We start from the raw sequence: 26732 nt of genomic DNA on the forward strand, positions 1-26732 counted from the left end.
GAGAGCAACAATTCACCTGGGATGACAACTCCAGACAAAGACAAACTAGGAATTATCTAGCAGTACTTGCCTGGGATCTAAACAAGCTATATTTGGAACGCTTCAATGGGACTTGTGTGTAATAAAAATCATCATTAAATAAATCATACTGGCCGTAACAACTTGCTTTTGTTGACTGGAGTCCTAAACAATCTCTCTTTTCAAAAACGACAAGCTAGCACCACAAGCTAACCAGCCAGCTGTCGTTACACGGATGGCCGCTGCTAACGTCACCGAGGCGCAGAAAAAGTATTTAAAGACACCGTCACCGGTCACATTATTCCAGGTTACACGCTGCCGTCAGCATTTTAATTACTACCACACACACACAATGTTGTTAAAAAAAGCTAGCTAGCTAAATGCTAACCTGGTGAGCTCACCTTCCAGCGGCTTCTGCGCGATTCGAGGCCGCCTTGTCGTCCTCTCGCCCGGGGACAATGGTGACTTGAACTTCCCTCCGTTACATCCAAGGAATCGTCGTGGAGGAAAAACGCCGCGGGGTTTATAGATCCAGTCCGAATCTCTGCTTGTGATCCGCCGTGTCAGTCCGCAACGTCCATATCTCTTCGTTCCTCCGAGGCATGGTGGTGGAAGAGAAGCCGACAACAGTGGAGCCTCTGCCGCCGCCTGACAGATCACTGCTGCCTTCTCCCCCCAGCTGCCGCCCCTCTCGTGTCATGCCCCGCCCTCTTAGTTGTGCCATTGGTCGGTGTGTTTACCACCGCAAATATAGAAATTACTATTGGTCGTGGAAAGCTGTCACTCAAGCACTGCTGTCAACAACACGCAGATGGTGAGTGGAACAACAAAGATGATCAAATTGTCGCACTAAACAAAGACACAACCTTCCTCCTGTGATACAAATTAATCGATCAATGACTGTCCCTTTAACTGTTTCAATTGCTGAATTTAATCAGTTTGGTGTTTTAAAATAACAAGCAGTTTCATCCTTTACTTGGTGAAAAAGGGTCTTTATGACAAATGTAACTACACAAATGATTGAAAATAGACATGCTACATTTTTCAAAGATTCCTGAGTCAGGATGACTGACTTGGCAAAACACCAGTAGACATCAATATCATGATTTTATTTCATGGCAAATGGCCATCATGGAGATCACATAAATCAACAATAAAAATGTATCCAATCAATCTTTTTCTTGTTTAAATCTAACATTTTGACACTAACACTGGCTCATAATTAACACTTCAAATGATCAGGCGCATGACAAAACACAAACATTTAGAAATCATTGTTACTATTAAAAAAACACTTGTTCAATGTTGTTTTGGTCTAAATTAATGTTAAGACTTTGATTAAAAAAATCACAAATAACAACATTAGCTCATGGTGGCTAACTCTAGCTCCAGGCTTGAACCTCAAATTTGAGATTCAAGAGTTGTTATCTGACTGATTTCTTCAAGTGCGGCATCTGCTAAATAACTTAATAGAAGAACTGAACTCTATGTATGAAAATATCTAGATAAATATCATTCTACAGTTAGTAAAAGGCTTGTACAAGATGGCCGTCATGTACGAGATTCATAAACACTTCATTTCACCAAAGCCGCCATGGTGATATTTTAGCCATTGTGAAGTCACACCAACATTTGATTCCCTTCTGCCTCGTCGTCATCGACCGTGGCGTTCGTTCATCGTGCTGGTTTCACTTTTCTTGTCCATTTCCTCTCTGCTGTCGTCCATCTGTTTCCATTTCATTATTTATTCATCTCTTCCCTTTCTCCTTCTCTCTCCCCGCATGGCCGCCGGCCTCCAGGCCCTCCATCAGCCCCTCCATCAGGCCCGCTCAGTCAGCCTTGGTGGCATCAGCCTTGGTGCTGTTGTGCGTCCAGGGGTAGATGAGCTCCCCGACAAAGAGCTTCTTGACCAGAGCCGCCCACGAGTCTTTGGGGTAGCAGCTGTAGGTGGGCGTGCGGTACGTCTGGATCACCGTGCTGCTCTTCAGAGGGTTGATCTGATGAATTCAGAGACAAAAAAAATAGGGACTAAAGCAGAGGTGTGGGGGGTAACACTGATCCCTCCTGCTACATGTTCTTATTCTCTGGCAGGCCAGGTGCACCACAAATAACACAGAATTTCATGGACGTTAATGCTTGTCAAAAAAAGGAACAAACTAGAAGGTAAGAAGAAAATGTGAAAATTCACCTCCATCAGCAGATGAAGCGCAGTGCCTGGCTCGTCACTCAGCACCCTGAACCTGACACCCTCTGACCAGCAGAGGGCAGGAAAGGTCAGGGAAAATCACATGGATACGTGCGATGGAAATAGGCGTGTGGACGCCAGCCTACCTGCCAGTCGGTACGGCCGACACACGCGGAGGCCCATGGCGAAGAGTGGGAAGGAGTTGATGAAATCCACACTGAGGTGGATGACGCCCTGGAACAACATTATGACCACACGCAACTGTGCAACACACACACAGATATTTTTTTTTTAAAGCCATCCATAAATGATCCAAACACACACAGCCAAGAAGATCCTGATGAGTGTGGTACCAGAGTGAAGACCAGGTAGTAGAGTGCTGTGGTGGGCAGCAGGAAGAGCAGGATGGTGAACAGCAGCGTCCCGATGAACAGCTGCAGCGACACAAACATCTTAGTCTACGGTTCTCGCTGTTCCCTCTCGCTCTTAACACATTATAATGGGACTGTCTGTGAATGGAGCGTGTCCTTCCAACTCCATACAGTAGATGGCGTCGTAGCTCAACCTACCCTCAACCAACCCGCCTTATCAGGGGTTTAACCGGTTGTTTTTTTTTACTCAAATTAAGCATTTTTAAACATAAAAATGTAAGCATATCGAAAGATACAACTCGGGGGTGTCCAAAGTGCAGCCCGAGGGTCATTAATGGCCCATGGCTGTTTTTTAATTGTCCCTCGGCACATTCTAAAAATATGACCAGAGGAAAAAAATGAAAAATCAACAGTAAAAATATATAAAAAAAAGAGCAGAACAAAGTAGAGTCATAATTTTGGAAGAAAACATAGCATTCAGTTTAAATGTTAAAGACTAAAACATTCATTCATTCATTTTCTACCGCTTTTTCCTCACGAGGGTCGCGGGGGGTGCTGGAGCCTATCCCAGCTGTCTTCGGGCGTAAGGCGGGGTACACCCTGGACTGGTCGCCAGCCAATCACAGGGCACATATAGACAAACAACCATTCACACTCACATTCATACCTATGGACAATTTGGAGTGGCCAATTAACCTAGCATGTTTTTGGAATGTGGGAGGAAACCGGAGTACCCGGAGAAAACCCACGCATGCACGGGGAGAACATGCAAACTCCACACAGAGATGGCCGAGGGTGGGATTGAACCCTGGTCTCCTAGCTGTGAGGTCTGCGCGCTAACCACTAGACCACTGTGCCGCCAGACTAAAACATGCATTTTCTAAAAAAAAAAAAAAATTATAATGTAAGGAAAAACACAATTTGTGGAAAATTAGACTGGGCAGTAGTTATACTGTTACAATAATAGTCCATATATGGAAAAATAGACATAATATGACAAGAAAATGTATTCATAGAAAGTTATATATTATGGCTAATGGTCTCTCATGTCTACTATATTAGGTAGCAAGTGACTAAAGGGGTGTTATTTCATGTCTAGAGGGCTCTAACAATGTTGAGAATCGTACTTAGAAGGTTTCAAATAGGTTTCATATGCTCTAATACAGGGGTGGGCAAACTTTTTGACTCGCGGGCCGCATTGATATAACAAAATTTCCGGGGGGGGGGGGGGGGGGGGGGGGGGGGGCAGACTATATATTTTACACGTAACAGTCCACCTGGTATTATTGTATCTGTAAAATTGTCATGCAATCTGCTATTATTATTTATTATTTTATATTTATATTTAAATATTTAAAAAATAATAAAATATTATAATAATTAAAATTAAATTAAAATAATAATTATTATACTATTATGTAAAATATGCAAATATAACAATATTATTATATATAATTAATATAATAATTAGCATTAATATAATAAATATAATAATCATAATAGTTATAATAATAATATAATTATTATTATTTTAATTTTTATTATTATTATGTGCTTGTGTCTCTTTTTTAGTCAGGAGCACTTTGTAAACAACAGACCATGTCAAACAACGAAATGGATACAACCATCAAAAGGTTGGCTCAGGCCATGATGCCAGGTTGGATGTTGACTTTAAATTAAATACTTTGGAAAGATTGGGCGGGCCGTATTCAAACACTTGGCGGGCCGGATGTGGCCCCCGGGCCGTAGTTTGCCCACCCCTGCTCTAATATCTTATCACAGTGGGGTCCACACCTGGTCCACGTCGTAGGAGCAGGAGTCCACCCTCTGCCTCAGGACGTTCCACTTCTTCCCCCTGAAGAGCCTCCAGAGAGAAGCCAGCCCGTAGATCTTCAGGCAGTAGATTCTGTCATCACATTTTCTACATTGACATCAATCTACAAAGACGGCTTTCGACTTGGACATGGATGAACACGACGTTAACAACCCGAGCCTTCACATGGACTTCGATGAATACGCAACAGAGAACGTGGCTAATATTTCCTTATGCAGCGCAGGCCAAGGCGCTATCTTTAGTATGAATGCATAATTCAGTCCGCCTCCTCCCACATTGGACAGGGAGTGCTCAACATTCGTTATTCCTCTTGGCACCAGCAGAACCGAGCAGGACTCAAAGGACGGCAACGCTCATCTTCTAATGAAGCCTTTTCCATTTCCTATGCTGATTGATGTCATGCTGTCTTTGGGCATCTTTAATCCACAGACTAGCATAAAAATACACAGATAAAAAAATTGGGAAAGCCTGCCCCCTGCGGGCCATGTAATGTAACACAGCTCATCAACAGCACAGCATGTTGTGTCTGCTTTACTTGGCACCGTTTCAGTGCTAACAAAAGTTAGTTTAAATCTAATTGTATGCACAAAATGCCTTATTATTTTAAATTGATATTTTTCTCATTTTGATCCCATACACGGATGGTACAAGAGAAGAGAAAATGTCACCTGGCTCCGTAGACGTAGAAGCAGTAGATGTGGAACGTGAGCAGGGCCACCATGTCCGAGAGCAGGGAGAGGGCAAAGGTCAGGCCCAGGCAGGCGGACAGGCCTCCGTACCACAAGATGGCCTCCACGAAGGGGGACATCAGGTGGATGTAACCTGGAAGCAACGTCGTGTACAGAATGTGTGTTGGAGGCAGGCGTGTACATTGTGCTGCAAGGGGGAGGGGGGGCGTCCACTCACTGATCCACAGGTGGATGTGATAGAGGAAGAAGCGGCCCAGCACCTGGTCCAGGACCCGGTTCATTTTCAGCCCTGCTGGAGCTCCCATCAGCCACTGCAGCAGCTCCTCCAGCTCCTTAGCAACACGCTAGGAAGCATCATCATCACAGTGCTATCAGTAGAAGAACAACAAATAGCATATTTCACTACAGTCGTGGTTCAATTGTCAGCCTCACATCGGCAGCCGGCACCAGCATGTTAGCTAACATGCTAATGTGGTCGTCTCGGTAGAGCCAGGACACCAGCAACATGCCCAGAGCCACGTCCACCAGGAAGGACACAAACATGTGGGCTTTTCTACACATACAAAACATCATCATCATCATAATAATCAATGGTTGAGCAAATGGGAGCAAACCTCATAAACTGCGTGTGATTGACGGCTGCTTTGGGCGAGGTGAGCGTCCTCAGGTGTTTGGTTCTGCTGCTGAGCTGGGCACAGGTGGAGAGCTTGCTGGACAGGAAGCGCAGCGGGTAGAGACGGAAAATCCTGGAACGGGACAAGCGAGCGCAAGTTAGCCGAAACGCGTCCGGAGCACAGCTCGCTCGTGCTCTTCTCACCGCATGCTGCACGTCCACGTCCACACGGAGAGGAGCCAGCCGAGGAACGCGCAGACCGGCACCGACGCCTGCTTGAGCAGCTCCACGATGATGCTGCCCTCGCGACCTTGGGTCTGCCAGTGCGTGGACTTGAGCGGCCCATCGTCGTACTTGTCCAGGAAGAAGAGCGGCTGGCTGTGGGCCACCGTGTGGAACACCTGAGTGGGGGGGAACACCATCATCGTGTGGGCTGAACCTCATCAGCAACTGGCAACGCACCGTTGCCACAAACATCCCTCGTTAATAATAAATATTTTCATAGTTATAGCATAGATAACGTGTTTACAACCTTCTACATATGGTCGTGTCATTATTAGAGCCCTCTAGAAATGAAATAACACCCCTATAGTCACTTTTACTCACCAATACTACAAAATATTGTAGACATAATCAGACAGAATAAGACATTTAGGCCATAAATAAGACACATGCTTGTGTGTGTGTTTGAATTAATGTCTTCCAAATGTGTGGACAGGAAGTGACATCATGTGAGTTTTAGCTGGAGTACGGCCACAACAGTAGACTGTGTTATTATTATGATGATGGCTATTATTATTATTATTGTGCCTGTTGTGAGACAAATCATTCTAAAAAATAATAAAAGCCTGTAATTGGTGATCAAGTGTGGTGCGTGTTAATAGTGACCACTAGTGGCCAGTGTTGAGTACATATCTACATTTGTATTTTAGTTCATTTACAACATTTATATGCTTCATTTAGGTCAATAATATGTCAAATTTGCTTACATATGCTGTTTTTTTTACTGGTGTGAGTAGAAATATTTTGGTTATACTTGTCTCAGCTCGGACGGAGGTTCCGTTGGTGGTTCAACGACGCCATTCTGGATGGGATGAAGCTGTGACAGCATCACCTTTCTCTGTTCGTAGTGGACAAAGATCACCTTCTCCTCCTTGTCGTCTTTCTTCACATCCTCCTTTGTTGCCTTTTGTTGAGCTGCTGATAAAAAAAATATATGCTCTTGGACTGGACCATGTTGGCTAAACTTAAACTTAAACAGATAAGTGAGCACTGCGTCGTACTGGGGTCGCGGTTGAGGAGCTGGCAGGTGAAGCCGGTCTTTCCCATCTGCCGACTGATCTGCAGCCAGGGTTTCTGAGGGAACATGGTGCTCAGGTCCCTCAGGAAGCTCTCCATGCCCTCCTGACCGTCTTTGGGCAAGCTCCAAGAGCCCAGCACACACAGCTCCACTTTGCTCCGGGCTTCCATCTGGGACAGAAACATGGAGACCAAAAATGTATAAAGCATCTCCGCGAGCGTCAATGACAAAGTGCATATAAAATACAACACCTGCTGGATGTACTGTTTGACCTGGCTGGGGATGAACGGGTAGTGGATGACCGCTAACACCACAGCCGAGTCGTGGCCATCGCTCGAGATCCAGCGGCCCACCAGCAGCCCGCTCGCCGCCCGGTTGCAGCATTGCGGGAAGAAGATTTTGAGCACCATGGCTTCTAAGGCCACGCAGCCGCTGACTTGCAGAAGACCTGATGAGCAACAAGACACAAACAAAGTCACTCCCGCATACAAGTAACATCTATAGGGGCGATTTAGGGACAGATGGGCGGCAGACAGACGACAGGACTGAGAGGATTGTGTGCAAACATCACGACTGCCCTTGTTTTTGTCCTTCATCAAGGTTGGGGCGCCTGAGGCACAACTTTTATTGATGTCACCTCCAATAGTTAGCAGGCTAGCACAAATAATCTATTAATGTAAAATGATGCAGTTATATGAAAATAAAAACTAATCGGATATTTTGTGCTTTATTTACTTCTAGAGTAAGAGACGTCCTAATGATAGTTTGAATAGGACGATGTTGACACATCACTAAAGTATCCAAGTACCACAGTTCGTCCATCAAAATGTTAAAAAGGAAAGTTTCATCCCCCAAATAAAACACTAAAGCGCGTAATGTAGATATATAATGCCAACAATCGCAACGTTTTACCTTTTGGGGACGTAGAGTTTCACCTTCCATTCGTGTAGTGCATTTCGCTATTCCGCCATTTTGTTTGTTGACAGTCGCACACATTAAATGTTCCGACCGGAAGTGTCACCGCAATTGATGTTCGTTTACCTCCGGGGTGTCTAAAATGCAGCCCCTGTGGCAGCTTGTCTTTATTAATGTCAAACTTCACATTCCTAAAACAATTAAACACATAAAATAAAACAAACAACAAGGCATAATGAAAAAGTTAATACTAAATAACCAGTGGCGACCAGCAGCTTATATTTTATCGGCTGTACCTACAACATGTGTGATTTCGAGAAATAAAAATTAAACAATTCTTAAAACAAAAATGACAAACCAAAAATAAACACTTCTTAACTTAAATACAACTTCTTACCATAGCTTGGTAGTTTTAGCATTTTTTAAAACAATGTAAGCCTGCTGCTCGTTTCTATGGAAACTAACAAATGGAAATGTTCATATTAATAGGACTAACAATTACGCTGTGTCACCCATAACACAAAGATGACATAGTTTTGTCCTTCAATATATATTGTTTGCCTTTCTTAAAAAGAAGTAAAAACATCAAAATGGACACCCCTGGTTTATATTTATATATATATTTATCTTTGTTACTTTTTAAATACTTTTACTGATCTGTATCATGCACACACATGAAAAATAATACACTTTAATATATGTCTTTATTTGCAATGACTGTTCCATCCAGTAGTCCATAATTAGGATGAATTAAATGCAAAATAAATACTTGAAAATAAGCAAGTGTGCAACGATACAACAGCTACAATAATAATAGCGATACAAACAATCAGCATTATACTGAACAATAACAATAATAATAATAATAATATTACTCACGGTGAATGTATTTTCCCTTCCTAAGGAGTCACCCAACGGTAAAATGACTTATCTCTTTCTGCGGTGACACCCCAAGAAAAAAGGGCGCTATAATATGCTTTAAACAGGCAGAACACGCACTCAAACTACACTAGCCACAACTCTCGCGATACTTTCGCGAGGGCTAAGGGCGAAACACGTGAGCTATGAAGCCGAGCAGAAAAGCCCCGAGCAAAGAAAATCGAGCAGATTTTTTAAAACAATTTCAATCGTGTTTTTTCTCGACGAGTCGTCCGGCTTTATTTCCTTGGAATGTGAGTATTGAGCGAGATAGTTTGTTACGAAAATGTCTTATATTCGAAATATTTCCTTCGTAAAAGAAGCTGATCTAGCGTAATTGCTATTATTTTATATAAATGAATATAATTGATTGGACTTAGTCACCATTCAGTTGCAGGTTAGTATTCAAGCAAATATCTACATTTGTGTATTAGCTGTATTAGTAGTTGTGCATGTTTGATACGGGAGTATAATTCACAGCATCAGTGCTATGGAATTTGTAGGAGAAATGTTTACTGTATTTTATAATCAAATGTCTGTTTCTCCCTTTACAGTTGTTAGAAAAGGACCTGGAAAGCAGCAAATCCTCACAGTTAATCTTAGATGTCCTCAACCAGGTAAATATGAACCCTGATAAAGACTCAGAGGAACACAATTGATTGGTGTTAATGTTTTTTTCAGACTTGCCTTCACCCCCATTGCAAGAAGTTCCCGCCATCAGCACGATACAGGAAGTATTTTCTCGGCGAGCTGATCAGGCGGGTGAGTGGTCTGCCATGTTATCATCCCGTCATGATGGTAACGTTTTGTTTACCGTTGCAGGTGGAGGCTGCAGACTGCGAGCCGCTGGACCAGCTCTACGACGCCCTGGGTGAGGTGCTGTCGGCCCAGGAAGGAGCCGAAGGATACCGAACTTTCTTACTGGTAGGACACACACACACACACACACACACACACACTCGGTGACATCATGAAGAAAGACCATGTGGACTTGGTCCTGCAGCCGTGTGGCGGCACCGTCAGCTTGTTGGAGAACCGGGCGCTGATCTCAGAGGGGACGACCGGGTTGGTGACCTGGGACGCCGCCCTCTACCTGGCCGAGTGGGCCTTGGACCACCCGCAGACCTTCGCTGGCAGGTACCAGCATGTTCACCGTTAGTGGACCTACCAGACACATCAGAAGCGTCCTTTTCCCTGCAGGAAGGTTCTGGAGCTGGGCAGCGGCCTGGGCTTCACGGGCGTCACCGTGTGTCGCTCCTGCGGCCCGTCCAAGTACGTCTTCAGCGACGGTCACGGCAGCGTCCTGCGGAGACTGGAGGACAACGTGCGGCTCAACAGACTCTTCCAGGAGGAGACGCCGCCTGAGGTCAGCGTGGAGGAGCTGGACTGGTCGAACGTGACGGAGGAGCACTTGGACGCCATCGACGCAGACGTGGTCATCGCTGCAGGTCAGATGTTGTGGAATATGCAAATTAGGTGACGGCAGGTGGGAGTGTCTTGTGGCGGGGTTGTCCTTTGTTTGCTAAGGTGCGCTTGTTTTGATGGTGGAGGACGTTTTTTTGTTGTCTGAGAGGATGTCTCACTCTGTCAAGGCCTGTGCTGCCTGAGGTGGGAGGGGACTACAGTAAAAGGGGCGTGTCATGTTGACTGCATTCCTCTTATGTCGAAGACGTGGTGTACGATCCAGACATCGTACCGGTTCTGGTCCAGCTGCTGTCCAGAATCCTGAGGAGGAAGTGTGGGCGTGTCCTTCCTGACGTCTTCATCTGCTCCACGGTGAGGAACCGGCAGACGTACGAAGGCTTCACAAAGCAGCTTGGTAAGAAACGACTCGTCTCGGTGATGCTGGGCTTTTCCATGCGTCACAGTGATTGGTCAGTAGCGTACAGGAGGCGGGGTTTGAACTTGTCCGTGTTTGACAGGTGACGCAGGGATCGGCCATCGTGTGATCGGTGAAGCTGTCAGTCACGTGTTTGAGTACGAGCCAGCGTCAGAATTAGAGCTGATTAAATTGTACCTGCGACAATAAAAGTGCTTTTATTTACAAATAAAGTTTGATGGAATGTTCATAATGAGCTAAGAATCAGTCCAGTCAAGAAGAAGAAATCAGCGGAAGGGCGTTCTGGTGCCAGTTGTCATCCCAGCGCTGCCCTCTGCTGGCACGGAGGTTCCTCCTGAAGCGGCCGAGTTTGCCTTCGCTGCTGGGAAACTCTGAGAGAAGAGACTGAAAACAAACGTGAGGTTCTCGTCTACAAATGAATTAGTGCCTTGTTCAAAAACTCACGTTGAGCTGCTGGGCCAGCTGATGAGCGTCTCTGAAGATCAATCCGTTCTCGTCATGTTTCACCAGCTCATGCAAGCTGGTGGGACACAGGTTTTTGAAATGAACCGTGAAGGTCTTGGACCACAATGGCATCGCATGTACGCCAAAGCGGAAGTGCCGCTCACCACTTGAAGTGGACGGCGCAGACTGGCAGGCAGCAGCCAAACATGTCCACCACCTTCATGGGCAGGTCCAGACCGCTGGACGACTTGTGGAGACAAACACCCAAGTCAGCCGAACCTGCAGGACGAGAAAAAGATGCTAGTTTTGCACAGCGCAAATACGGTGCAGGGTCGCCCCCCCCCCAGTCATCTCACCTAACAGCACAGGATAGTCTTCTGCCTCCAGCCACGGCGTGCAGATCTTCACATGCTTCAAACTCATGGAGTCAATCATCTTGATGTAGTGTTCCTTCTGAGGACCTTTGCCTTCACGGAGAAGGAGAAGTCACCATGAGACCAAGATGGAACATCAGTCAGGATGTTTACCTGTGATGACGCAGACGAGCTCCGGCAAAGTCGCCCCTCCTTGAATCGAAGCTTCATATTCTGTGTAGGAGAAAAGCGGACGTCAGCTGAGATAAGATGACTTAAGACCGGTTAGGTTACCTTGGAGAGCCTGCAGGAGGATGGAGAAGTCTTCATCCTCTGTGGAGAGAAACCAACGTGTGATGACAAACTGGTGGAAAGTGGGCGTGTCAACACACAAAAGACTCACCTGTCCAGCTGGTGCTGCTCACCAGGAGGGCGGGTCGGCCCGGCCTCAAGGTCACAGTGTCCTTGGCAGGGTCCCGCGCGGAGAAGACTGTCGCCTTGCCATCATCCTCATCCTCACTGCAGGACATAAAACACGGAGGCTCCAGTAATCAAAAGATGAAATATTGTTAGTAAACATAAACAAAACACAAATTGAAAGCAGATCAGCACCTTGGATAGTGACCACATCACATCTATTAGCTAACCCAGTAGCTATGAAGTTAGGTCAAACTGGCACAGCGCTGTGGAAATCTGCATGAAGGGTGATGTTAGACTGTGGCCGTACTCCAGCCTTCTCTGGACCTTCTCCAGCTCCCATGAGTCGAGCCCCCCCCCCGATGGTCACAATACAGCACTCGCAACAGGGCAATTTTTTCAATGTTACATTTCTTTTCCCCAGAAGTGTCACTCGCCTGCTGTGCCGGAAGACAGGAAGTGTGTGTGAAAGCCTCAGAAAAAGCTCATGCTGCGTCTTCAGCGGAGTCTCTCGAAAGATGGCGGCCGGTCTGTCGTAGAGCGTGGTGGCCCTGTGATGGTCAATGAAAGAATGGAGCAGTGATGCAGCACATGAAGATGAACTGCTGGTGCAAACTAATCCCTACTTGATGCCCCAGTTTTGGTGCAGGTCGTCCTTCATGGCGTTGGTCACGCACAGGTTGTGAGTCGCCAGCGGTCCGAAGACGTGTTCGTACCTGCAGGAAGAACAAATAACGACTTTCTACGCGATAACAGGACCGTTATGCCAAAAAGACGACTGACCAGCTTGCCAGGCGCACCAGCGGGTGCTTGTGTCCGAGGCTGAGGGCCATGATGGTGTAGCCGTAGTTGTGCCAGTCGATGACGAAGCGGCTGCCTCGCAGCACGCACACCAGCCAGGTCGCCGCTATGCCGGGCAACCCGGGAGGATTCTGGGAAACGGAGTGAGAGGTTGGCCTCGCCGAAATGACCCGTGATGAGCTCTTGCGTGCCACCGACCTGCATTAGGATGTGAGCATGAGGCTTCATTCTCAGCAGCACGACGAGAAGCTGCACAAACTGGACCAAGACTTTGGACACGTAGGTCAGGATTTGTGGTCCCCCTGGGAGGGAAGACCAAGGACACCATGTCAACACTACTGAAATACCAATGACAAGAATACAAGCATGGTACCTCTGAATCCTTTCACCTCCGCCACTGGGACGATATGAATTCTCTCATCTTTCAGCACATCTCCATGGGGTTTGCTGTCTGCAGAAAAAAAGATGACTTGATTAACCGGATTAACATGACAAAGTGTGACCAAACTTCAGATACTACAGATTCAGGAACTATTTACAAAGTGTTTTATATTCGCACAGTGGACAATAACCCCAATAAAACCTTGACTAAATGGACTATTACCTAAAAAGCCGACAAGAGTCACGTCATATCCATGTTTGCTGAGGGACAGAGAGTGATACTGCATGCGAGGACTGCGACCGATGTCCCCCAGCACCAGCACGCAAACACGCCGCTCGAATCCACCATCCCTCCGCCGCAGCCAGAGCACCGCCGGAAGGCTGACAACCGCCGCAGACACCAGGAGCCACCGAACATCCCAACCGGCGCCATAAAACACCGCAAGGACCAACGGAATGAGCGCCAAAGCAGCAGGGAGAGCGACGCGGTGGACGGGCGTCGCCATGTTTGTTTGGGATTGGCGACGACCGGCAACACGGAAGAGGAGTGCATAAAGTTTTAAAGAGACCGCGTAGGTTCCTGTCGAGTTCCAAACGCAAGATTTGTATTCAAACCCGCACGACACTCGAGTTAAGTTAAATAACTTCAAGTCTAAATAACTAAAGTCTACAATCTGGACACAAAAACCTGGTAGCAACACGGTTTACCGGAGTTGAGTAAATAAACCATAGCTCTCGCTGTTTTTGTCGCCCTCTGGCGAAACTTAAAGAGAATGCACGTTTAAGACGTTAATAGTACAGTATCAATTTGATATATTAACTTTTGCATTTTACATTGTATACTAATGTTTACGTTATGACGTTGATTCCCCAAGTGAGTAAATATATTTCTTCTTCTTGACGTCTGCTTTTCGTTCCAGCCCCTTCCACTCCCCTCCCTCCAAGAAGAACGTCACCGGAGCTCTCGGCTCACAACATGCGGACGTCGAGGCTGCAGCTGGCCGCCGTGCTGGCGCTGTTGGCCGCCGCGGGCTGCTCGCTGGCGGAGGTGATCGATGACGTGCTGGGCAGCCTCTCCAAGGGCGCGGCGTTCCTGGAGCGCCAGCATGAGCACATCAACCTGGACGGCGTGGTGGGCTTCCTCATGCTGCAGGGTGGGTGAGGGCTGGTTGTGGCGCAGTGTCCTCCTGCAGGCTGCAATGTCACGGCATTGACTAGAACACAGCATACTATTGATACATTGCTTTTAAAAAATCATTTAATTAGTCATGGAATTGCTTCTTCATAGATGTAAGTAGTTAACAGAAAAAGTAATTATCACGTTACCTTGAAATATGTCCAGAAATTGGCATTTGGTGAACAACCACAACTCTTGTTGACTAGCTATTTAGTTCCCTGTGTAGTAGTAGCAAACACTTCAATATTTCTGTATCGTAATACTTGGACAGTCCTGCTCTTTGTGTTTGTTTGTGCGTCCCTGCCCTCCAGCTGAATTGAAGGAGGCAGTTAGGACATGGCCTCACTCGGACCCGGTCAGCTGGGCTCAGAGGACGGCCTCCGTGGAGCTGGTCAAACGTCTGGACCGAAGTTTTGACGACGCCATCGCCGCCCTGGAGCAGAATGATCCCAAATATTACCAAGGTGAGACTCCAGAGCCAAAAGCGTTAAGATGAATGGGGACAAAAAATGAAAAGACACTTTTTGCAGAGTTTGAACCTCTCCTCACCTGGAGGTTCTGGCAGGTTCCTCAGGAGTGGAGCACCACAGACCCCAGCCTGGTGTACCCCTCGGCCACCACCAGCGAGTGTTATGACGAGCAGCTCAGCGACAAGTGTCTGACGCTGCTGCTGGGCACCTGGTAGGAACAGAAGGACGGGGCGGGGCCCCCGGGGGCAGGGCTCCCATGCATGATGGAGACTAAGTGACCTGTTTGTGTGAGCAGGAAACTGAAGGGGACACCGTGCATCGTCACCAAACCCTGTCGGGACACCATGACTCGTTTCGGCTGCCCTCACTACTCGCTGTCTCATCAGCTGCTCTACTTCATGATTGGGAAGATGGTGAGTCCACGAGGAGCATGAGAGGAACCTTCAGGGGCCAATGTGTGTTTTTGGTGTGTTGCTCCCAGAAAGGCTGCTCCAACCTGCTGAAAGGCGACATGCGAGCATCCCGGACCAACATGACGGAACGCAGCTACCAGAAGATCTTCTGCTCCAACATGATGAAGACCAACCAGGACATCATCAGGGAGGGGCTGACAGAGCAGACGGCTGACATCTTCATCGAGAACAGTGAGTGTGCTCAGTGGAGTCCCATCATCGGTCATCAAACATCACTGCGGCTCTCTGAGCTCCTCCCGCATGTTCACAGTCCTCATCTGTGGTCTGGCCGGCTTCTCCGACTTCTACAAACCTGACTGGCTGCAGCACATCCTCCGCCTGCAAGACGACGAGCTGGGCTGCTTTGGCCGTGACAGTGAGTCAGCCTCACGGGTTCCTTGTTGCCGCGTCGGCTTTCAGCTGAAGCTGTTTGTGGATGTTGTCCTCAGGGAGCATCATCTCGCAGATGATCGGAGACGAGCTGCTGGAGCAGCTGCAGCCTCACCGCCGCGTGAAGAGGAGAGAGAAGATACTTTCCGGTGGGTTTGGACACATGCCACATAGAGAAGAGGCATGACTGGACAAAGTCTACTTTTCAATCACACCAAACTGCTTTTGACAGTTTTATTTTGAAAATCCTGTTTTTCCTGCAGATGGCTGCTCCAGTCACATGACGGCTGTGGCGGTTGGCGCGCTGGGAGGATATTTAAACTACTACCTGGCGGAGCAGGACATAACCAAGAGGCCCCTCTCGTGATCCCCCAACCCCCCCAGTCATGGTGGGCATGAGTCCAAGATTGGTGTCTGTGGCCCAAAATGGAAACTTCCCCCCCCGTTACCCGGTAGAGCGCAGAGCGAGGACTGAATGGTACACCTTCATTGATACTATTCCCCTTTTTGGTCCTTAAGCGGCTCTTCATGGAGTCCTCCACAAAGCAGAGTAGAGAAGAAGTTGTTATTGTGCCATCCTGCTAACAAACCAACACAACATAAGTGATATAAAATAACTTTAAGTACCAATATAAGCTGCCTGTTTTATATTCCAAGTATAATGCACATACGTATGAAGTACGAAGCCTTTTGTGTCATGACCATGAATGTATGGAAAAACACCACATCCAAAATAAACACATGGACGTGTGTGTGCAGTGTTTCATACAGGACTGCTATGTATCTGTGGTGTGTGTGTGTGTGGTGGGGGGGGTCCATCAGGAAAAACTGTGTGCGACGTTATCACACATTTGTGGTAGGATTAAAAAACATTTGTGATGCCATATATGGCTCACTATATGGCTGTCCATCACAAGTCAATAAATGTATGGGAAACATTAGTGTGTGTGTGTGTGTGTGTGAGCCAGAGTGTCTCTGCCGTTTAAATCCTGGTGGTGGACCTTCGTGACGTCACTCATTCCAGCTGGTGACCTTGTGGAAGAGGGCTTTGAGGAGCCGGGCTTCGTAGGTGACGGTGTTCTTCCCCATTTGAACACGTGACTCCTCCAGAGGCTGCTCGATGATGGCAGGGACTTCCTTCCCGAACTCTGACCCGGAGACAAGGGCGCAATGAAGAACTGCAAACATCTGGATTCATTTGTGAGTCCTGCTAATGAGCTTGTTGATGGAGAGGGAAGACCAGCGAGAGACTCACCTTCGCAGTTCTCCAGGAACTGAATGCACTCCTGCACCACCACACCCTTCAGCGTGATGATGTGTTTGGACATGTTCTCCAGCAGAGACAGGAAGCAGCGCTTGGCGTAGAACCACGTGTCTGTCCCCAGCTGCGCACAACAACAACGATTAGGCTGCGAAAGGGGTGTGGCCTACTGCTCCTGGAAGCAGTTCAACCATAGGGTGCGTGACAAAAAGTGCCAACCTTCTTGTTGTAAGGCTCCAGGCTCTTGATGACACGAGAGATGCCAAAATCATAGTGGCCCTTAGCGCAGTACAAAGTACTGAAGACAAGAATATAAATTAATATCTGAGACGTTTCCCCCCCCCTGCGGGTTCGACAGCCTGCTACTCACCCGATGACCAGGTTGACGATGCAGAGGTGGAAGACTTTCTTGTCTGGGTCGTCGTAGGAGATCTGCTCCTCCTCCTTCTCAATCTTCCTCATCAGCTCCTCAGCCTGGAGGAGCACGAGGACGTGAAGGTGACACAACAGCCGTCTCATTCAAGTCCAACGGTCCTGCATGGGAGTACCTCTTCATTCTGGCTGGTCATGATGTAGGACACGCACAGGTTGGCCAGGACCACGGCGCTCACGTTCAAGATCTACATCAACACACACGTTGTCACGGTTCGTTAGATTCCGTTGCAGGATTCACAAAACCTTTGAGACATTCTTCCTCAACTTCGTCCAAGGCCGACTTTTCTGTGTGCTCAAAACGTTAACACCACAGGCAAGAGGAACAAGGAGCGCTTGATTTGCTCGCTCGCACAGTGCAATCTTGCCTCTTTTGAGTGTTTTGTTCAATGATCGGTTATCAGAGCTATTTTTAATGTTAGATAATGATGGTGCACCCCTCTTCATAATCAATTCTTATGCCTGTGCAACGCCCCGAGAGCAGGATTCTTTTGAAGACACAAAAGCCACACTGCAAACAGTAAAATAAAAAAAACACAAAGACACTGCACAGCTGCATGGTCTACTTTTACCGAAGGTTTGCACGTGCACGGACACTCCTGAACGCTACACTGCTCCACCTGTACACAAAGGTAACCTGTCAGCTGACCCCACGCTGCATTTGGCTCCGCCCACATTACACACTCGTCACTCACGTTGTTGTAGTGCTTCTTGACGATGGGCTCGTAGAAGCTGATGGCCTCCTTGTACTTGTTCTGCATGAAGAGCACGTGGGCCACGTTCAGCTTCCACGTGTCGTCCTCGTTGCACACCTCCATCGACTTGTGGAAAATCTTCTCCACCATCTGGAAGTTCTCCCGGTTCCAGTAAATCTTGGCCTGAGCCATCAGAACCACGATGTACCTTGGCAGAGGAGCAGGAACGTCAGGATGGGCGGAGGTGCGCGGCCTTCTCGCAAGAAGGACTTTTATTTATGTGTTTAGGAGACAAGCGTGATGTTCCCCTGCACGTTCATCCCAGTTCGTGCCGTGTGTGTGTTCTCACTTCTCCTGCATGGTGTCGTACTCGTGCAGAGCTTTCTTCTGTCCTTCGTCATCTCGAACTGCCTTGGCCTCTTGCAGCTGAAAGCATTCAGGAGACGGCACGTCAAACAATGAGTCACCTTGCTCATATTCATGTTATTTGTTCACATTTTGCTAAAGCATCATGGACAGTTATGCACATTGGACAATCATGTGATCACGTCAAATAGATTGCAGTCCTGTAATGCATAGCGAGGACAAAAAGCTCCTAAAAGTAGAGAATGGAAAGAGATGGAAAGCATGCAGACAACCTGCTTGGCCAGCTTGCGTAACTTCTCCGTCATTTTGCCGATCATGTCATCAAACTTCCTGAATGCCTGTCACAAACACACATGTGATTGTTACTGCTGTCATGTCAATCAACATACACCTGCGGGGTGTTAACGTACCTCCTCCGGTGCCGTCTGGCAGGTCAAAAAGGCATCAAGGAACTCATATTCGTACTACAAAAAAAAAACAAAAATAGCCATTACACACACGGTGTCGGATGCATTATGTTTACTAAAGGTCGCTCTTACCGGAGACAGCAATTTGTAGGTGAGGTGGGCATTTTCTGCCAGGACGTCGGCTGCCAGATCAAAGTACTGCGAAGAGGAGAACCCGAGTGAGAAGATGTCGGCTAACATTTCGATGCCTTTGACTCTTAGCTCACCTCATGTTTGCAGTAGAGCAGCAGCAAGTTTCCAAAAGTGACAGGAGGGAAGGACGGCTGCTGCAGCAGGAAGGCCAACTTCTCAAAACCTTGCGACGGCTTGGAGTCCATGTTGAGTAGAGCCTGATTGTGGAGGGTCACCGTGTCCAACTCCTGCAATATTGCACTTGAATGTCGTTATGTGTAATTGTCCGAATTCTGTAAGTATGTCTACAATAAATAATAAAGAGGAAACCTGCATTGGCAGCATGCAGTCTGTAATACATGCCACTAGAGGGCAATAGTAGTGCACCTCCACAACAAACAGAATAAAGGACAGTGACAGCAGAGACACGCCACAAGCATGCACACAACAGCGGTTACCTCCTCTGATCGTGGCGGCATGTCCGTCAAAGCCTCCTGAGCTCCTTTCACTGCAAATGAACATTCGGTAGTCAATGCATCGTTTATTTACACAGCAATATTAATAATAGATAGAGGTTCTCCATCTGTCAGTCAAAGCGTGTAGACTACATCGACTGGAGCTCTTACGGTTCTTCAGCTGGTATTCGATGGCGGCTTTGAGGTTGAAGGCTTCAATGAGCGCCGTCTGATGCAAAACCAGCGTGTTGCCCACACTGCGCACGTCGATGCCCTCGGTCGTCAGACCTACGCTCAGCTCTGACACGGTGGAAGAAGGTCATCGTTATCGCGCGGGCCCGGAGCTTGGACAACATCAGCGTGTTACCTGGATGTTCCCTGATGCCTCGCTCGATGATCTCGCCAATGTACTTGAGGGCCTGGGCATAGTTGCTCATTCTGTAGTAGCACAGCGCGATGTTGTAAGACAGCGCTGACAGAAAATAAAGAAAAGGAGTCAAAAATAACAACTGTAAATGACACAGCAGATAAGGACACGGGTCAAAACAGCGGCTCCGGTGTGAGTGTTTGATTACCGGGCACGTATCCCAGCAGCTGCATGGCTGACGTGAATTTCTTGCAGGCGTCCTCGTACTTGGCGTCCTGGTAGAGCAGGCAGCCCATGTTGTAGACGTAGTCCGGGTCCTCCTGGGGCAGCTGCTCCACCAGAGACTGCACACATGGAGCGATGCTCGTTACATGAACAGTGCTACGCACACAGGAAACATCTCGACAACCGCACCTTGGCAGCGGAGTAATTCTCCTCAAAATATTTGATGGAGGCCTGAAGCTTGATCATCTGTGGAGGAAGAAGACTAGCAAGAAATGAACACTTTTGAGAAGTTGTGTGAGGCAAGAAGCCAATGAACCTTAATGTGACTGGTGGCCGTGTCCAGTGCAAAGGAGGCCTTGGTGGCCTCCACATATGAGCCCGCTTTGTAGAGGCTCTGGGCGTAGTACACCTTGTACTCCTCCACTTCTGGATGCAGCTGGGTGAGCTGCTCATAGCACTCTGCGGCGCTGCTGAAGTCCTGGATGTGATAGTAGCAGAAGCCCAGCAGAGACAGTGCAGCTCTGGACTGAAAGACATGAAAGAACTCAGAAAATACTATTTATCACAACAGGAGCATTTAGCCACACTTACTCTTGTGTGCTTCTGAAGTTGGCTGTTTAATATGTGGATGGCCTCAACATACTGACTGTCCTTTATCTGCAAGACAACACAAAATTCATTACCAACATTATTTGCTCCTTATTGACTCCCATCAACATACTGATTGTGTCACTTGCTCCGTAAGATAACCTGACTTAAAAGTACCTGACAAAAGTCATACCGTAAAGAAGAAAAACGCACTATTTTCGGTTTCAGTAGTTTTAACTACCGAGTCGCTGCCTGCGAATACATTGCTACTAAGCTAAGCTAGCTATGCTAACAGCAGCAGACGACTCCCGCCACAGTACTTCCTATTCTTACCAGTTTGTAGATGGTTGCCGTGTACTCGCCGTCTTTTATCGTCATCATGATTCCAAACGTAGAGTTTTCACTAATCTAAACGAACCAACATTGAGTCACTTCAGCCAAAAATACCGGCGACTCTTGATAGCTGCTGTGCTGTCTTCGCAGCAAGCGCGCTTTTGTTACTTAGCAACCTATGACCGGAAGTAAGAGCTTTGACTGACGTGTGCGTCAGCCAATCGCATTTTACGATACTGCTAAATTAGATTTGTACTTTCACCATTTGAGTCAAACTGTTGTTAAACCTTCCATTAAAGTAGGTTTTCATTTGGAATAAAGTCACAACTTAAGTTTGGCCGAATTTGTGAAATTCTGCCATACAAACCAAAACGTATAAAGCATGTTTTGTGTTAAATATAGGCGTAGTTTAAGCACAAAATCCACCCATGATGTCACTTTAAAAAGAACATCCAAGAAAAGCATTTAAACTAAACAAGGTGCTGGAGCCTCGCTCTAACCCAACCCACATTGGACTCACCCCGGCGGGTCCAAAACTCCACCACAGTGTTTTTCACATCAGCAGAGGCAGAAGCAGAAGCAGGGTGTGTTCTGGCTTTCATTTGCTGAGCGCTTAGCTGCTTGGAGTCACAAGTGCTGAGAAGCGGACAACAGAAACAGGTCGTCATCCATGATTGTAGTTTGATCTCTTTGGTGACTTTTGTCTTTTTGCATGCTGTGAGTTTGTGTACTTGTTTGTTTCACTTTTATGGGAGCTGGTTGACTGGTTGGTTTGGTTGATTTTCACTTGAACGCAACTTTATTGGTCAGAAAGATGGCTGACGTCCCGTTTCTCCCAGATCATGGAGCAAAAGGTGAGCATGGTGCTGGTGTTACTTGCTGTTGCCACGGTAACCGTGACGGCTCAGAGGCGACGCACCCAAACGGCGGCGGCGGCGGCGGCAAACACGGACGAGTGGAACTACAGGGATGGCTGTGAGCACCCAGATTTCCCTCTCTGTTTTCTCTGGGTCAGAGGTCAATGAAGGCAGAGGTGAAAGGTCAATTTTGGTAACACACTGTGTATTCACGTTTGAGTGGAAGTCATCGCGTCAGCCCCGGTGCCTTGCAGAGAAACACGGGCGGCATATCCTTCCGTCTCTATGCTCATGCTAACGTAGCCCATGATGCTAAATGATCAAATCGGAAGTGTAGCTCTCAATGTCCACTTGTGCCGTCCCAGCCGACAGGGTGAACATGAGAGGCGTGGCCAACCTGACTCAAATCCTGGACAACTGGAGGTTTGACATCCTGAACCAGATGAAAGGACTCCTGCAGAACGACCACCAGTCCCTGCTGCCCGACTACGCCAGGTAACCGCCGCATGCTTTCAACGGTTTACACTGGAGGCGCCCGGCCAAATCAGCAACAAACACAACCGGCCAAAAATCCCCGCAGGAATGTGGCCGTTCCCCCGGGATGAAAATAAATCCGGAGCTGGTCGGGTGCATCCCCAAGGGGGCGGGAACTGCAATTTGGAGTTGAAAATAGAAATGTGCAGTTATGAAATAAAGCGTGTTCCAAGGGGAAGTCTGGTGTTTCCTGCTTCCTGCCACAGCTCGGAGGGCGAGAACATTCTGATGGTCCAGCTGTTAAAATAACATCACCTCGTTTCTCCAGCTTATTTTGGTTTTGTCTCGCCTTCGCCTCTTAGAACATACAGTACGAGAAGACATCTGGAAGCACTTGAATGTCCTGCTCATGACTTTTTTGTTTACAGGATCCAGCCGCTGTCCGAGGCTTTGGACGACCTCTACAAGGAGTTCAACGCCCTCAAGGCTCATCTGGGAGACCTGACCGAGAAGTTTACCGCCATGGAGACCTTCATGGATGAGGTGAAGGCCAGCAGGGCCGCCGGAGCCAACCAAGCCCCGGTCCTGGCTCCGGCGCCCAGACCGGCGGGAAGGAGGGTGGTGAGGAAGAAGACCACCGCCGCCGCGACCAGCTCCTAAGCTCACGTGCTACATCGTACTTCCTCTGTGGGTCGTGTCCTGATAAGTCAGGAGAGGGTAAATCTATCGAGTAAAAAGCAAGGAGGGCGTCTACTCCAGCTCATCCCTTCTGGAAAACGTTTTATCACAGCAAAAAGTCGACACACTTTGAGGGATTTGATTTGTTCCCGTTTGCTGTTGAGCTCAGCTGAACATGCTGAAGCTCGTCCAAGTCGGATTGTTTGGACGAGCTTGCTTCCGCTCTGCATTTGTTTCCTGCTGCGCCGCACACACGCTCCAATTAACCAATAAAGTCACTTTCTGCATCAACTCCTGGCTCTTCTTTCCTAGCACGTTTCCATGCACATTAGCACGTTAGCACGTTAGCGGAATACAAATGCTGAACCTTGCAGACAATTGAGAAATTCCGTATCAATGTCATTTTGCAGCTATTGAGATCATATATTGCAGCTTATGTACGTATAAGAAATATTCTTATTGCTTAAAGATGCAAACACGGCTCAACCTTAACTGCAATGTTGTCTCCATGGAAACGTAGTGAATGACAAGAGTCCTCAGTTGTCCCTGAAACCTTAATTCTTCATTTTAGCCGAACACTTCGGACAATCGTATGCTTCCCATATTGTGGGAAGACTTTGACGAAGGCCCACAGCATAAAGCGTCCGCCCAGAAAAGACCCCAAGACGCCATCCCAACCTGAGAGCATTTGGGTTTCTGAGCGGTGACCCAGTTGGTATGACATCAGAGTGGCGGAGGGGAACATTGGTAATCCCATTGACTAACAAACTGACTGTAATCTGCACTTGCTCTCAATTCTCACTCCGTGCCGGAGATGGGCTGGTCCAGAGGGGATGAGGTCTGAAGAAGCTGGCACACAGGTTAGACCCCACCTAGTAGGTGTCAGGTGGTTTATCTGACGAGCAGGGTTGGAAACACCAACCTTCGACCTCTTCTGGTATCAGCGTCATCAAGGCCCAGACAGAAAATGGATACGCTTCGATACCATGGCAACAAGATGGGTGGAGAATGGGAATAAGATGCTGGCTGAATTCCATCATCATCTAAACCTTCCCAACGTTTGGTCAGTTATCATCTGGAGAAAACGCAAAACAACAAAACACTCTATAATATCAAACAGGAAGTAGTTTCCTTGAAAAATGGAAATTGTGATGTTTTACCCGACTAAAGTGCCATTGAGCCAAACGGAGAATTCCACAGACAAATGGCAGATTTGAACCAGGTGCACCCGAGGGAAACTGGCTTTCTTTCACGCCGTGATTCATCGTCTCGCCATTATTGGCTCGCCTCCCTCGACCGCCCGGTGAAACGGCGGCGCTGCTCACATTTCAGTGTCAGCGGGGCGTCGGATCAATAACGAATTTCATGCTTTGTGGTGTCAGCGACATGCCCGCACTGCTGACGCCGCCCTCCCAGACTCTCTGCTGCCCCCCAGATAAACATCACGAGGGGGCGCCCCGCTGAGCGATGATTCTTCTCTGCGACCTCACGCGAAACGACGGCCTTGTCTCACGGTGACCTCCGGGCCTTCCATGTGGGACCTTCCATCTCCATCACGTGTTGTTATTGATTCGGAATTTACGCCTCATCTCTCAGCACCTGCTGACACCGAGGTCAAAGGATCGACCCTCCAGTCGAAATATGACGGGCTGTGACCGACATCACCTCGTTTGCATAACTGGCCGCAGTTCGTCTCCTGTTTAGGGCAGTTAATTGGTTCCTAGGCCGACTGCTATAATTGAAATTCCACAAAGTAGGAGTCAATTAATGGAATATTTTTGTAGCTGGATCCTATAAAACCTACTTTAAAATTAAGTTGCCAGTTGGCACCCAAAATTCAGGATTATACACTAAATATAGCGACAATGTGGCAAAAAGGATCGATCCCTCCTGCTACGTCTTCTTCTTCTCTGGCAGAGCAGATGCATATGCGGCAATCTTGCATGCTGAGTTGCACAGACAGGAAAAGGAAATGTACTGCAAACACCAGAGCGGGTGTAACGTGTGTTATTAGATTGGCAAACCAGCTATCCTATCTGGTCTTTGAGCATAGACTAATGAAGGCCGCTTGGGTGAGATTAGAGTTGCCAGTTGGCACACAAAGTATCTCGGGATTATACACTAAATATAGCGACAATGTGGCAAAAACGCTCGATCCCTCCTGCTACGTCTTCTTCTTCTCTGGCAGAGCAGATGCATATGCGGCAATCTTGCATGCTGAGTTGCACAAACAGGAAAAGGAAATGTACTGCAAACACCAGAGCGGGTGTAACGTGTGTTATTAGATTGGCAAACCAGCTATCCTACCTGGTCTTTGAGCATAGACTAATGAAGGCCGCTTGGGTGAGATTAGAGTTGCCAGTTGGCACACAAAGTATCTCGGGATTATACACTAAATATAGCGACAATGTGGCAAAAATGCTCGATCCCTCCTGCTACGTCTTCTTCTTCTCTGGCAGAGCAGATGCATATGCGGCAATCTTGCATGCTGAGTTGCACAAACAGGAAAAGGAAATGTACTGCAAACACCAGAGCGGGTGTAACGTGTGTTATTGGATTGGCAAACCAGCTATCCTATCTGGTCTTTGAGCATAGACTAATGAAGGCCGCTTGGGTGAGATTAGAGTTGCCAGTTGGCACACAAAGTATCTCGGGATTATACACTAAATATAGCGACAATGTGGCAAAAATGCTCGATCCCTCCTGCTACGTCTTCTTCTTCTCTGGCAGAGCAGATGCGTATGCGGCAATCTTGCATGCTGAGTTGCAGAGACAGGAAAAGGAAATGTACTGCAAACACCAGAGCGGGTGTAATGTGTGTTATTAGATTGGCAAACCAGCTATCCTATCTGGTCTTTGAGCATAGACTGATGAAGGCCGCTTGGGTGAGATTAGAGTTGCCAGTTGGCACACAAAGTATCTCGGGATTATACACTAAATATAGCGACAATGTGGCAAAAACGCTCGATCCCTCCTGCTACGTCTTCTTCTTCTCTGGCAGAGCAGATGCATATGCGGCAATCTTGCATGCTGAGTTGCAGAGACAGGAAAAGGAAATGTACTGCAAACACCAGAGCGGGTGTAATGTGTGTTATTGGATTGTGTAGCAAACACTACACAACGTTTATGCCGTCAGAAGGTGACCTCGGCGTGAAGTTGATGTATTTTGTAGTATGAGCGAGCGTAAAAAGGCATCAGGCTGCGCTGGGATGATTGCATCATTTTTCCCAGCCGACGTGCTCTGGCAGATTAAATGTTCCTGCTATCCCGTGAGATGCTCGGCAAGTAAAGAGACTTTTCCACGCTGGGCTACAGTGTAGACTGACTCCACAGAAAAGCGTCCACTCGGGGGGGGGACGAGGGCATCGATAGCGTCACATGAATCACAGAGTCAGCAAGAAAAGCAGGCTATTTCTACTGGCGCTCTCTCCCGGGGAGAAGGACGGTGACAGCTCCGTGTCGGGACGTCCGAATGGAGGCGACGGCATTCAGCAGAAGGACGACATGGTGCGGGAGGCGGGACACCTCAAAGGACACCTTTGTAAAAAACGCAAACGCGGTGCTCAGAAGCCCAGCGCAAGAAATGCTGCTTAAATGCGCCACGGTTAGAAATGAGCCATAAAAAGCTTTACAAGCCCGCAGGATTGCTTTTGTGAAGACGGCCATAGCTCTCGCTTGACAACCTCTCACGATACTCCAACACTTGCCGCCATTCCCACGCTGACTGATGATACACACAAACTACTTCTCTTCCCTTCAATGGCGTTGATATCGCAACAGGATTATATGCACTAGTATGCTCATTTAATTGTTGTGGCTTGCCACTGATACATTTGGACCGCCATAGATAGATTT

General features: G+C 47.6%; 6 protein-coding genes across 7 annotated transcripts; 3 read left to right on the plus strand and 3 right to left on the minus strand.

The window, feature by feature from the left end:
- Positions 1 to 1112: 1112 nt before the first annotated feature.
- On the minus strand, positions 1113 to 8026 carry pigq (phosphatidylinositol glycan anchor biosynthesis, class Q). 2 transcript variants are annotated; one of them, XM_058048483.1, is made up of 14 exons: positions 7923 to 8026; positions 7262 to 7458; positions 6994 to 7180; positions 6747 to 6907; positions 5915 to 6111; positions 5712 to 5843; positions 5530 to 5650; positions 5315 to 5441; positions 5077 to 5230; positions 4369 to 4480; positions 2557 to 2637; positions 2350 to 2464; positions 2207 to 2268; positions 1113 to 2015 (listed from the first exon to the last, which is right to left on the minus strand). In XM_058048483.1, exons 2-14 carry the CDS (start codon positions 7418 to 7420, stop codon positions 1848 to 1850), a joined length of 1776 nt encoding a protein of 591 aa, XP_057904466.1. In that variant the 5' UTR covers positions 7421 to 7458; positions 7923 to 8026; the 3' UTR covers positions 1113 to 1847. The 2 variants fall into 2 exon arrangements, with proteins under 2 accessions (XP_057904466.1, XP_057904465.1); XM_058048482.1 differs by having other exon boundaries at positions 6747 to 6910.
- Positions 8027 to 8938: 912 nt separating this feature from the next.
- eef2kmt (eukaryotic elongation factor 2 lysine methyltransferase) lies at positions 8939 to 10926 on the plus strand. The gene is made up of 8 exons (XM_058048575.1): positions 8939 to 9097; positions 9398 to 9460; positions 9525 to 9605; positions 9666 to 9767; positions 9847 to 9980; positions 10044 to 10291; positions 10513 to 10662; positions 10766 to 10926. Exons 1-8 carry the CDS (start codon positions 8990 to 8992, stop codon positions 10870 to 10872), a joined length of 993 nt encoding a protein of 330 aa, XP_057904558.1. The 5' UTR covers positions 8939 to 8989; the 3' UTR covers positions 10873 to 10926.
- Positions 10865 to 15876, minus strand: alg1 (ALG1 chitobiosyldiphosphodolichol beta-mannosyltransferase). The gene is made up of 14 exons (XM_058048510.1): positions 14806 to 15876; positions 13303 to 14689; positions 13072 to 13149; positions 12897 to 13000; positions 12681 to 12829; positions 12524 to 12613; positions 12335 to 12448; positions 11884 to 11999; positions 11775 to 11813; positions 11655 to 11714; positions 11484 to 11594; positions 11292 to 11406; positions 11128 to 11203; positions 10865 to 11067 (listed from the first exon to the last, which is right to left on the minus strand). Exons 2-14 carry the CDS (start codon positions 13583 to 13585, stop codon positions 10936 to 10938), a joined length of 1467 nt encoding a protein of 488 aa, XP_057904493.1. The 5' UTR covers positions 13586 to 14689; positions 14806 to 15876; the 3' UTR covers positions 10865 to 10935.
- c15h16orf89 (chromosome 15 C16orf89 homolog) lies at positions 13887 to 16567 on the plus strand. Its single transcript, XM_058048568.1, has 8 exons — positions 13887 to 14233; positions 14568 to 14720; positions 14787 to 14937; positions 15022 to 15139; positions 15208 to 15370; positions 15450 to 15554; positions 15628 to 15717; positions 15832 to 16567. The coding sequence occupies exons 1-8, from the start codon at positions 14056 to 14058 to the stop codon at positions 15933 to 15935; spliced, it is 1062 nt and encodes a 353-aa protein (XP_057904551.1). The 5' UTR covers positions 13887 to 14055; the 3' UTR covers positions 15936 to 16567.
- ift70 (intraflagellar transport 70) lies at positions 16038 to 21051 on the minus strand. The gene is made up of 19 exons (XM_058048447.1): positions 20869 to 21051; positions 20539 to 20604; positions 20264 to 20473; positions 20137 to 20193; positions 19931 to 20066; positions 19723 to 19827; positions 19527 to 19655; positions 19359 to 19408; positions 18996 to 19148; positions 18862 to 18927; positions 18733 to 18786; positions 18595 to 18660; positions 18306 to 18382; positions 17957 to 18164; positions 17378 to 17449; positions 17200 to 17303; positions 17049 to 17127; positions 16824 to 16953; positions 16038 to 16716 (listed from the first exon to the last, which is right to left on the minus strand). Exons 1-19 carry the CDS (start codon positions 20914 to 20916, stop codon positions 16580 to 16582), a joined length of 1947 nt encoding a protein of 648 aa, XP_057904430.1. The 5' UTR covers positions 20917 to 21051; the 3' UTR covers positions 16038 to 16579.
- Positions 21052 to 21378: 327 nt separating this feature from the next.
- Positions 21379 to 23168, plus strand: si:ch211-76l23.4 (uncharacterized). Its single transcript, XM_058048618.1, has 4 exons — positions 21379 to 21528; positions 21708 to 21843; positions 22091 to 22220; positions 22628 to 23168. Exons 2-4 carry the CDS (start codon positions 21711 to 21713, stop codon positions 22857 to 22859), a joined length of 495 nt encoding a protein of 164 aa, XP_057904601.1. The 5' UTR covers positions 21379 to 21528; positions 21708 to 21710; the 3' UTR covers positions 22860 to 23168.
- Positions 23169 to 26732: the final 3564 nt, after the last annotated feature.

The sequence above is a fragment of the Doryrhamphus excisus genome, chromosome 15 (assembly GCF_030265055.1).
Source record: "Doryrhamphus excisus isolate RoL2022-K1 chromosome 15, RoL_Dexc_1.0, whole genome shotgun sequence".
In the NCBI taxonomy this organism is placed as follows: Eukaryota; Metazoa; Chordata; class Actinopteri; order Syngnathiformes; family Syngnathidae; genus Doryrhamphus; species Doryrhamphus excisus.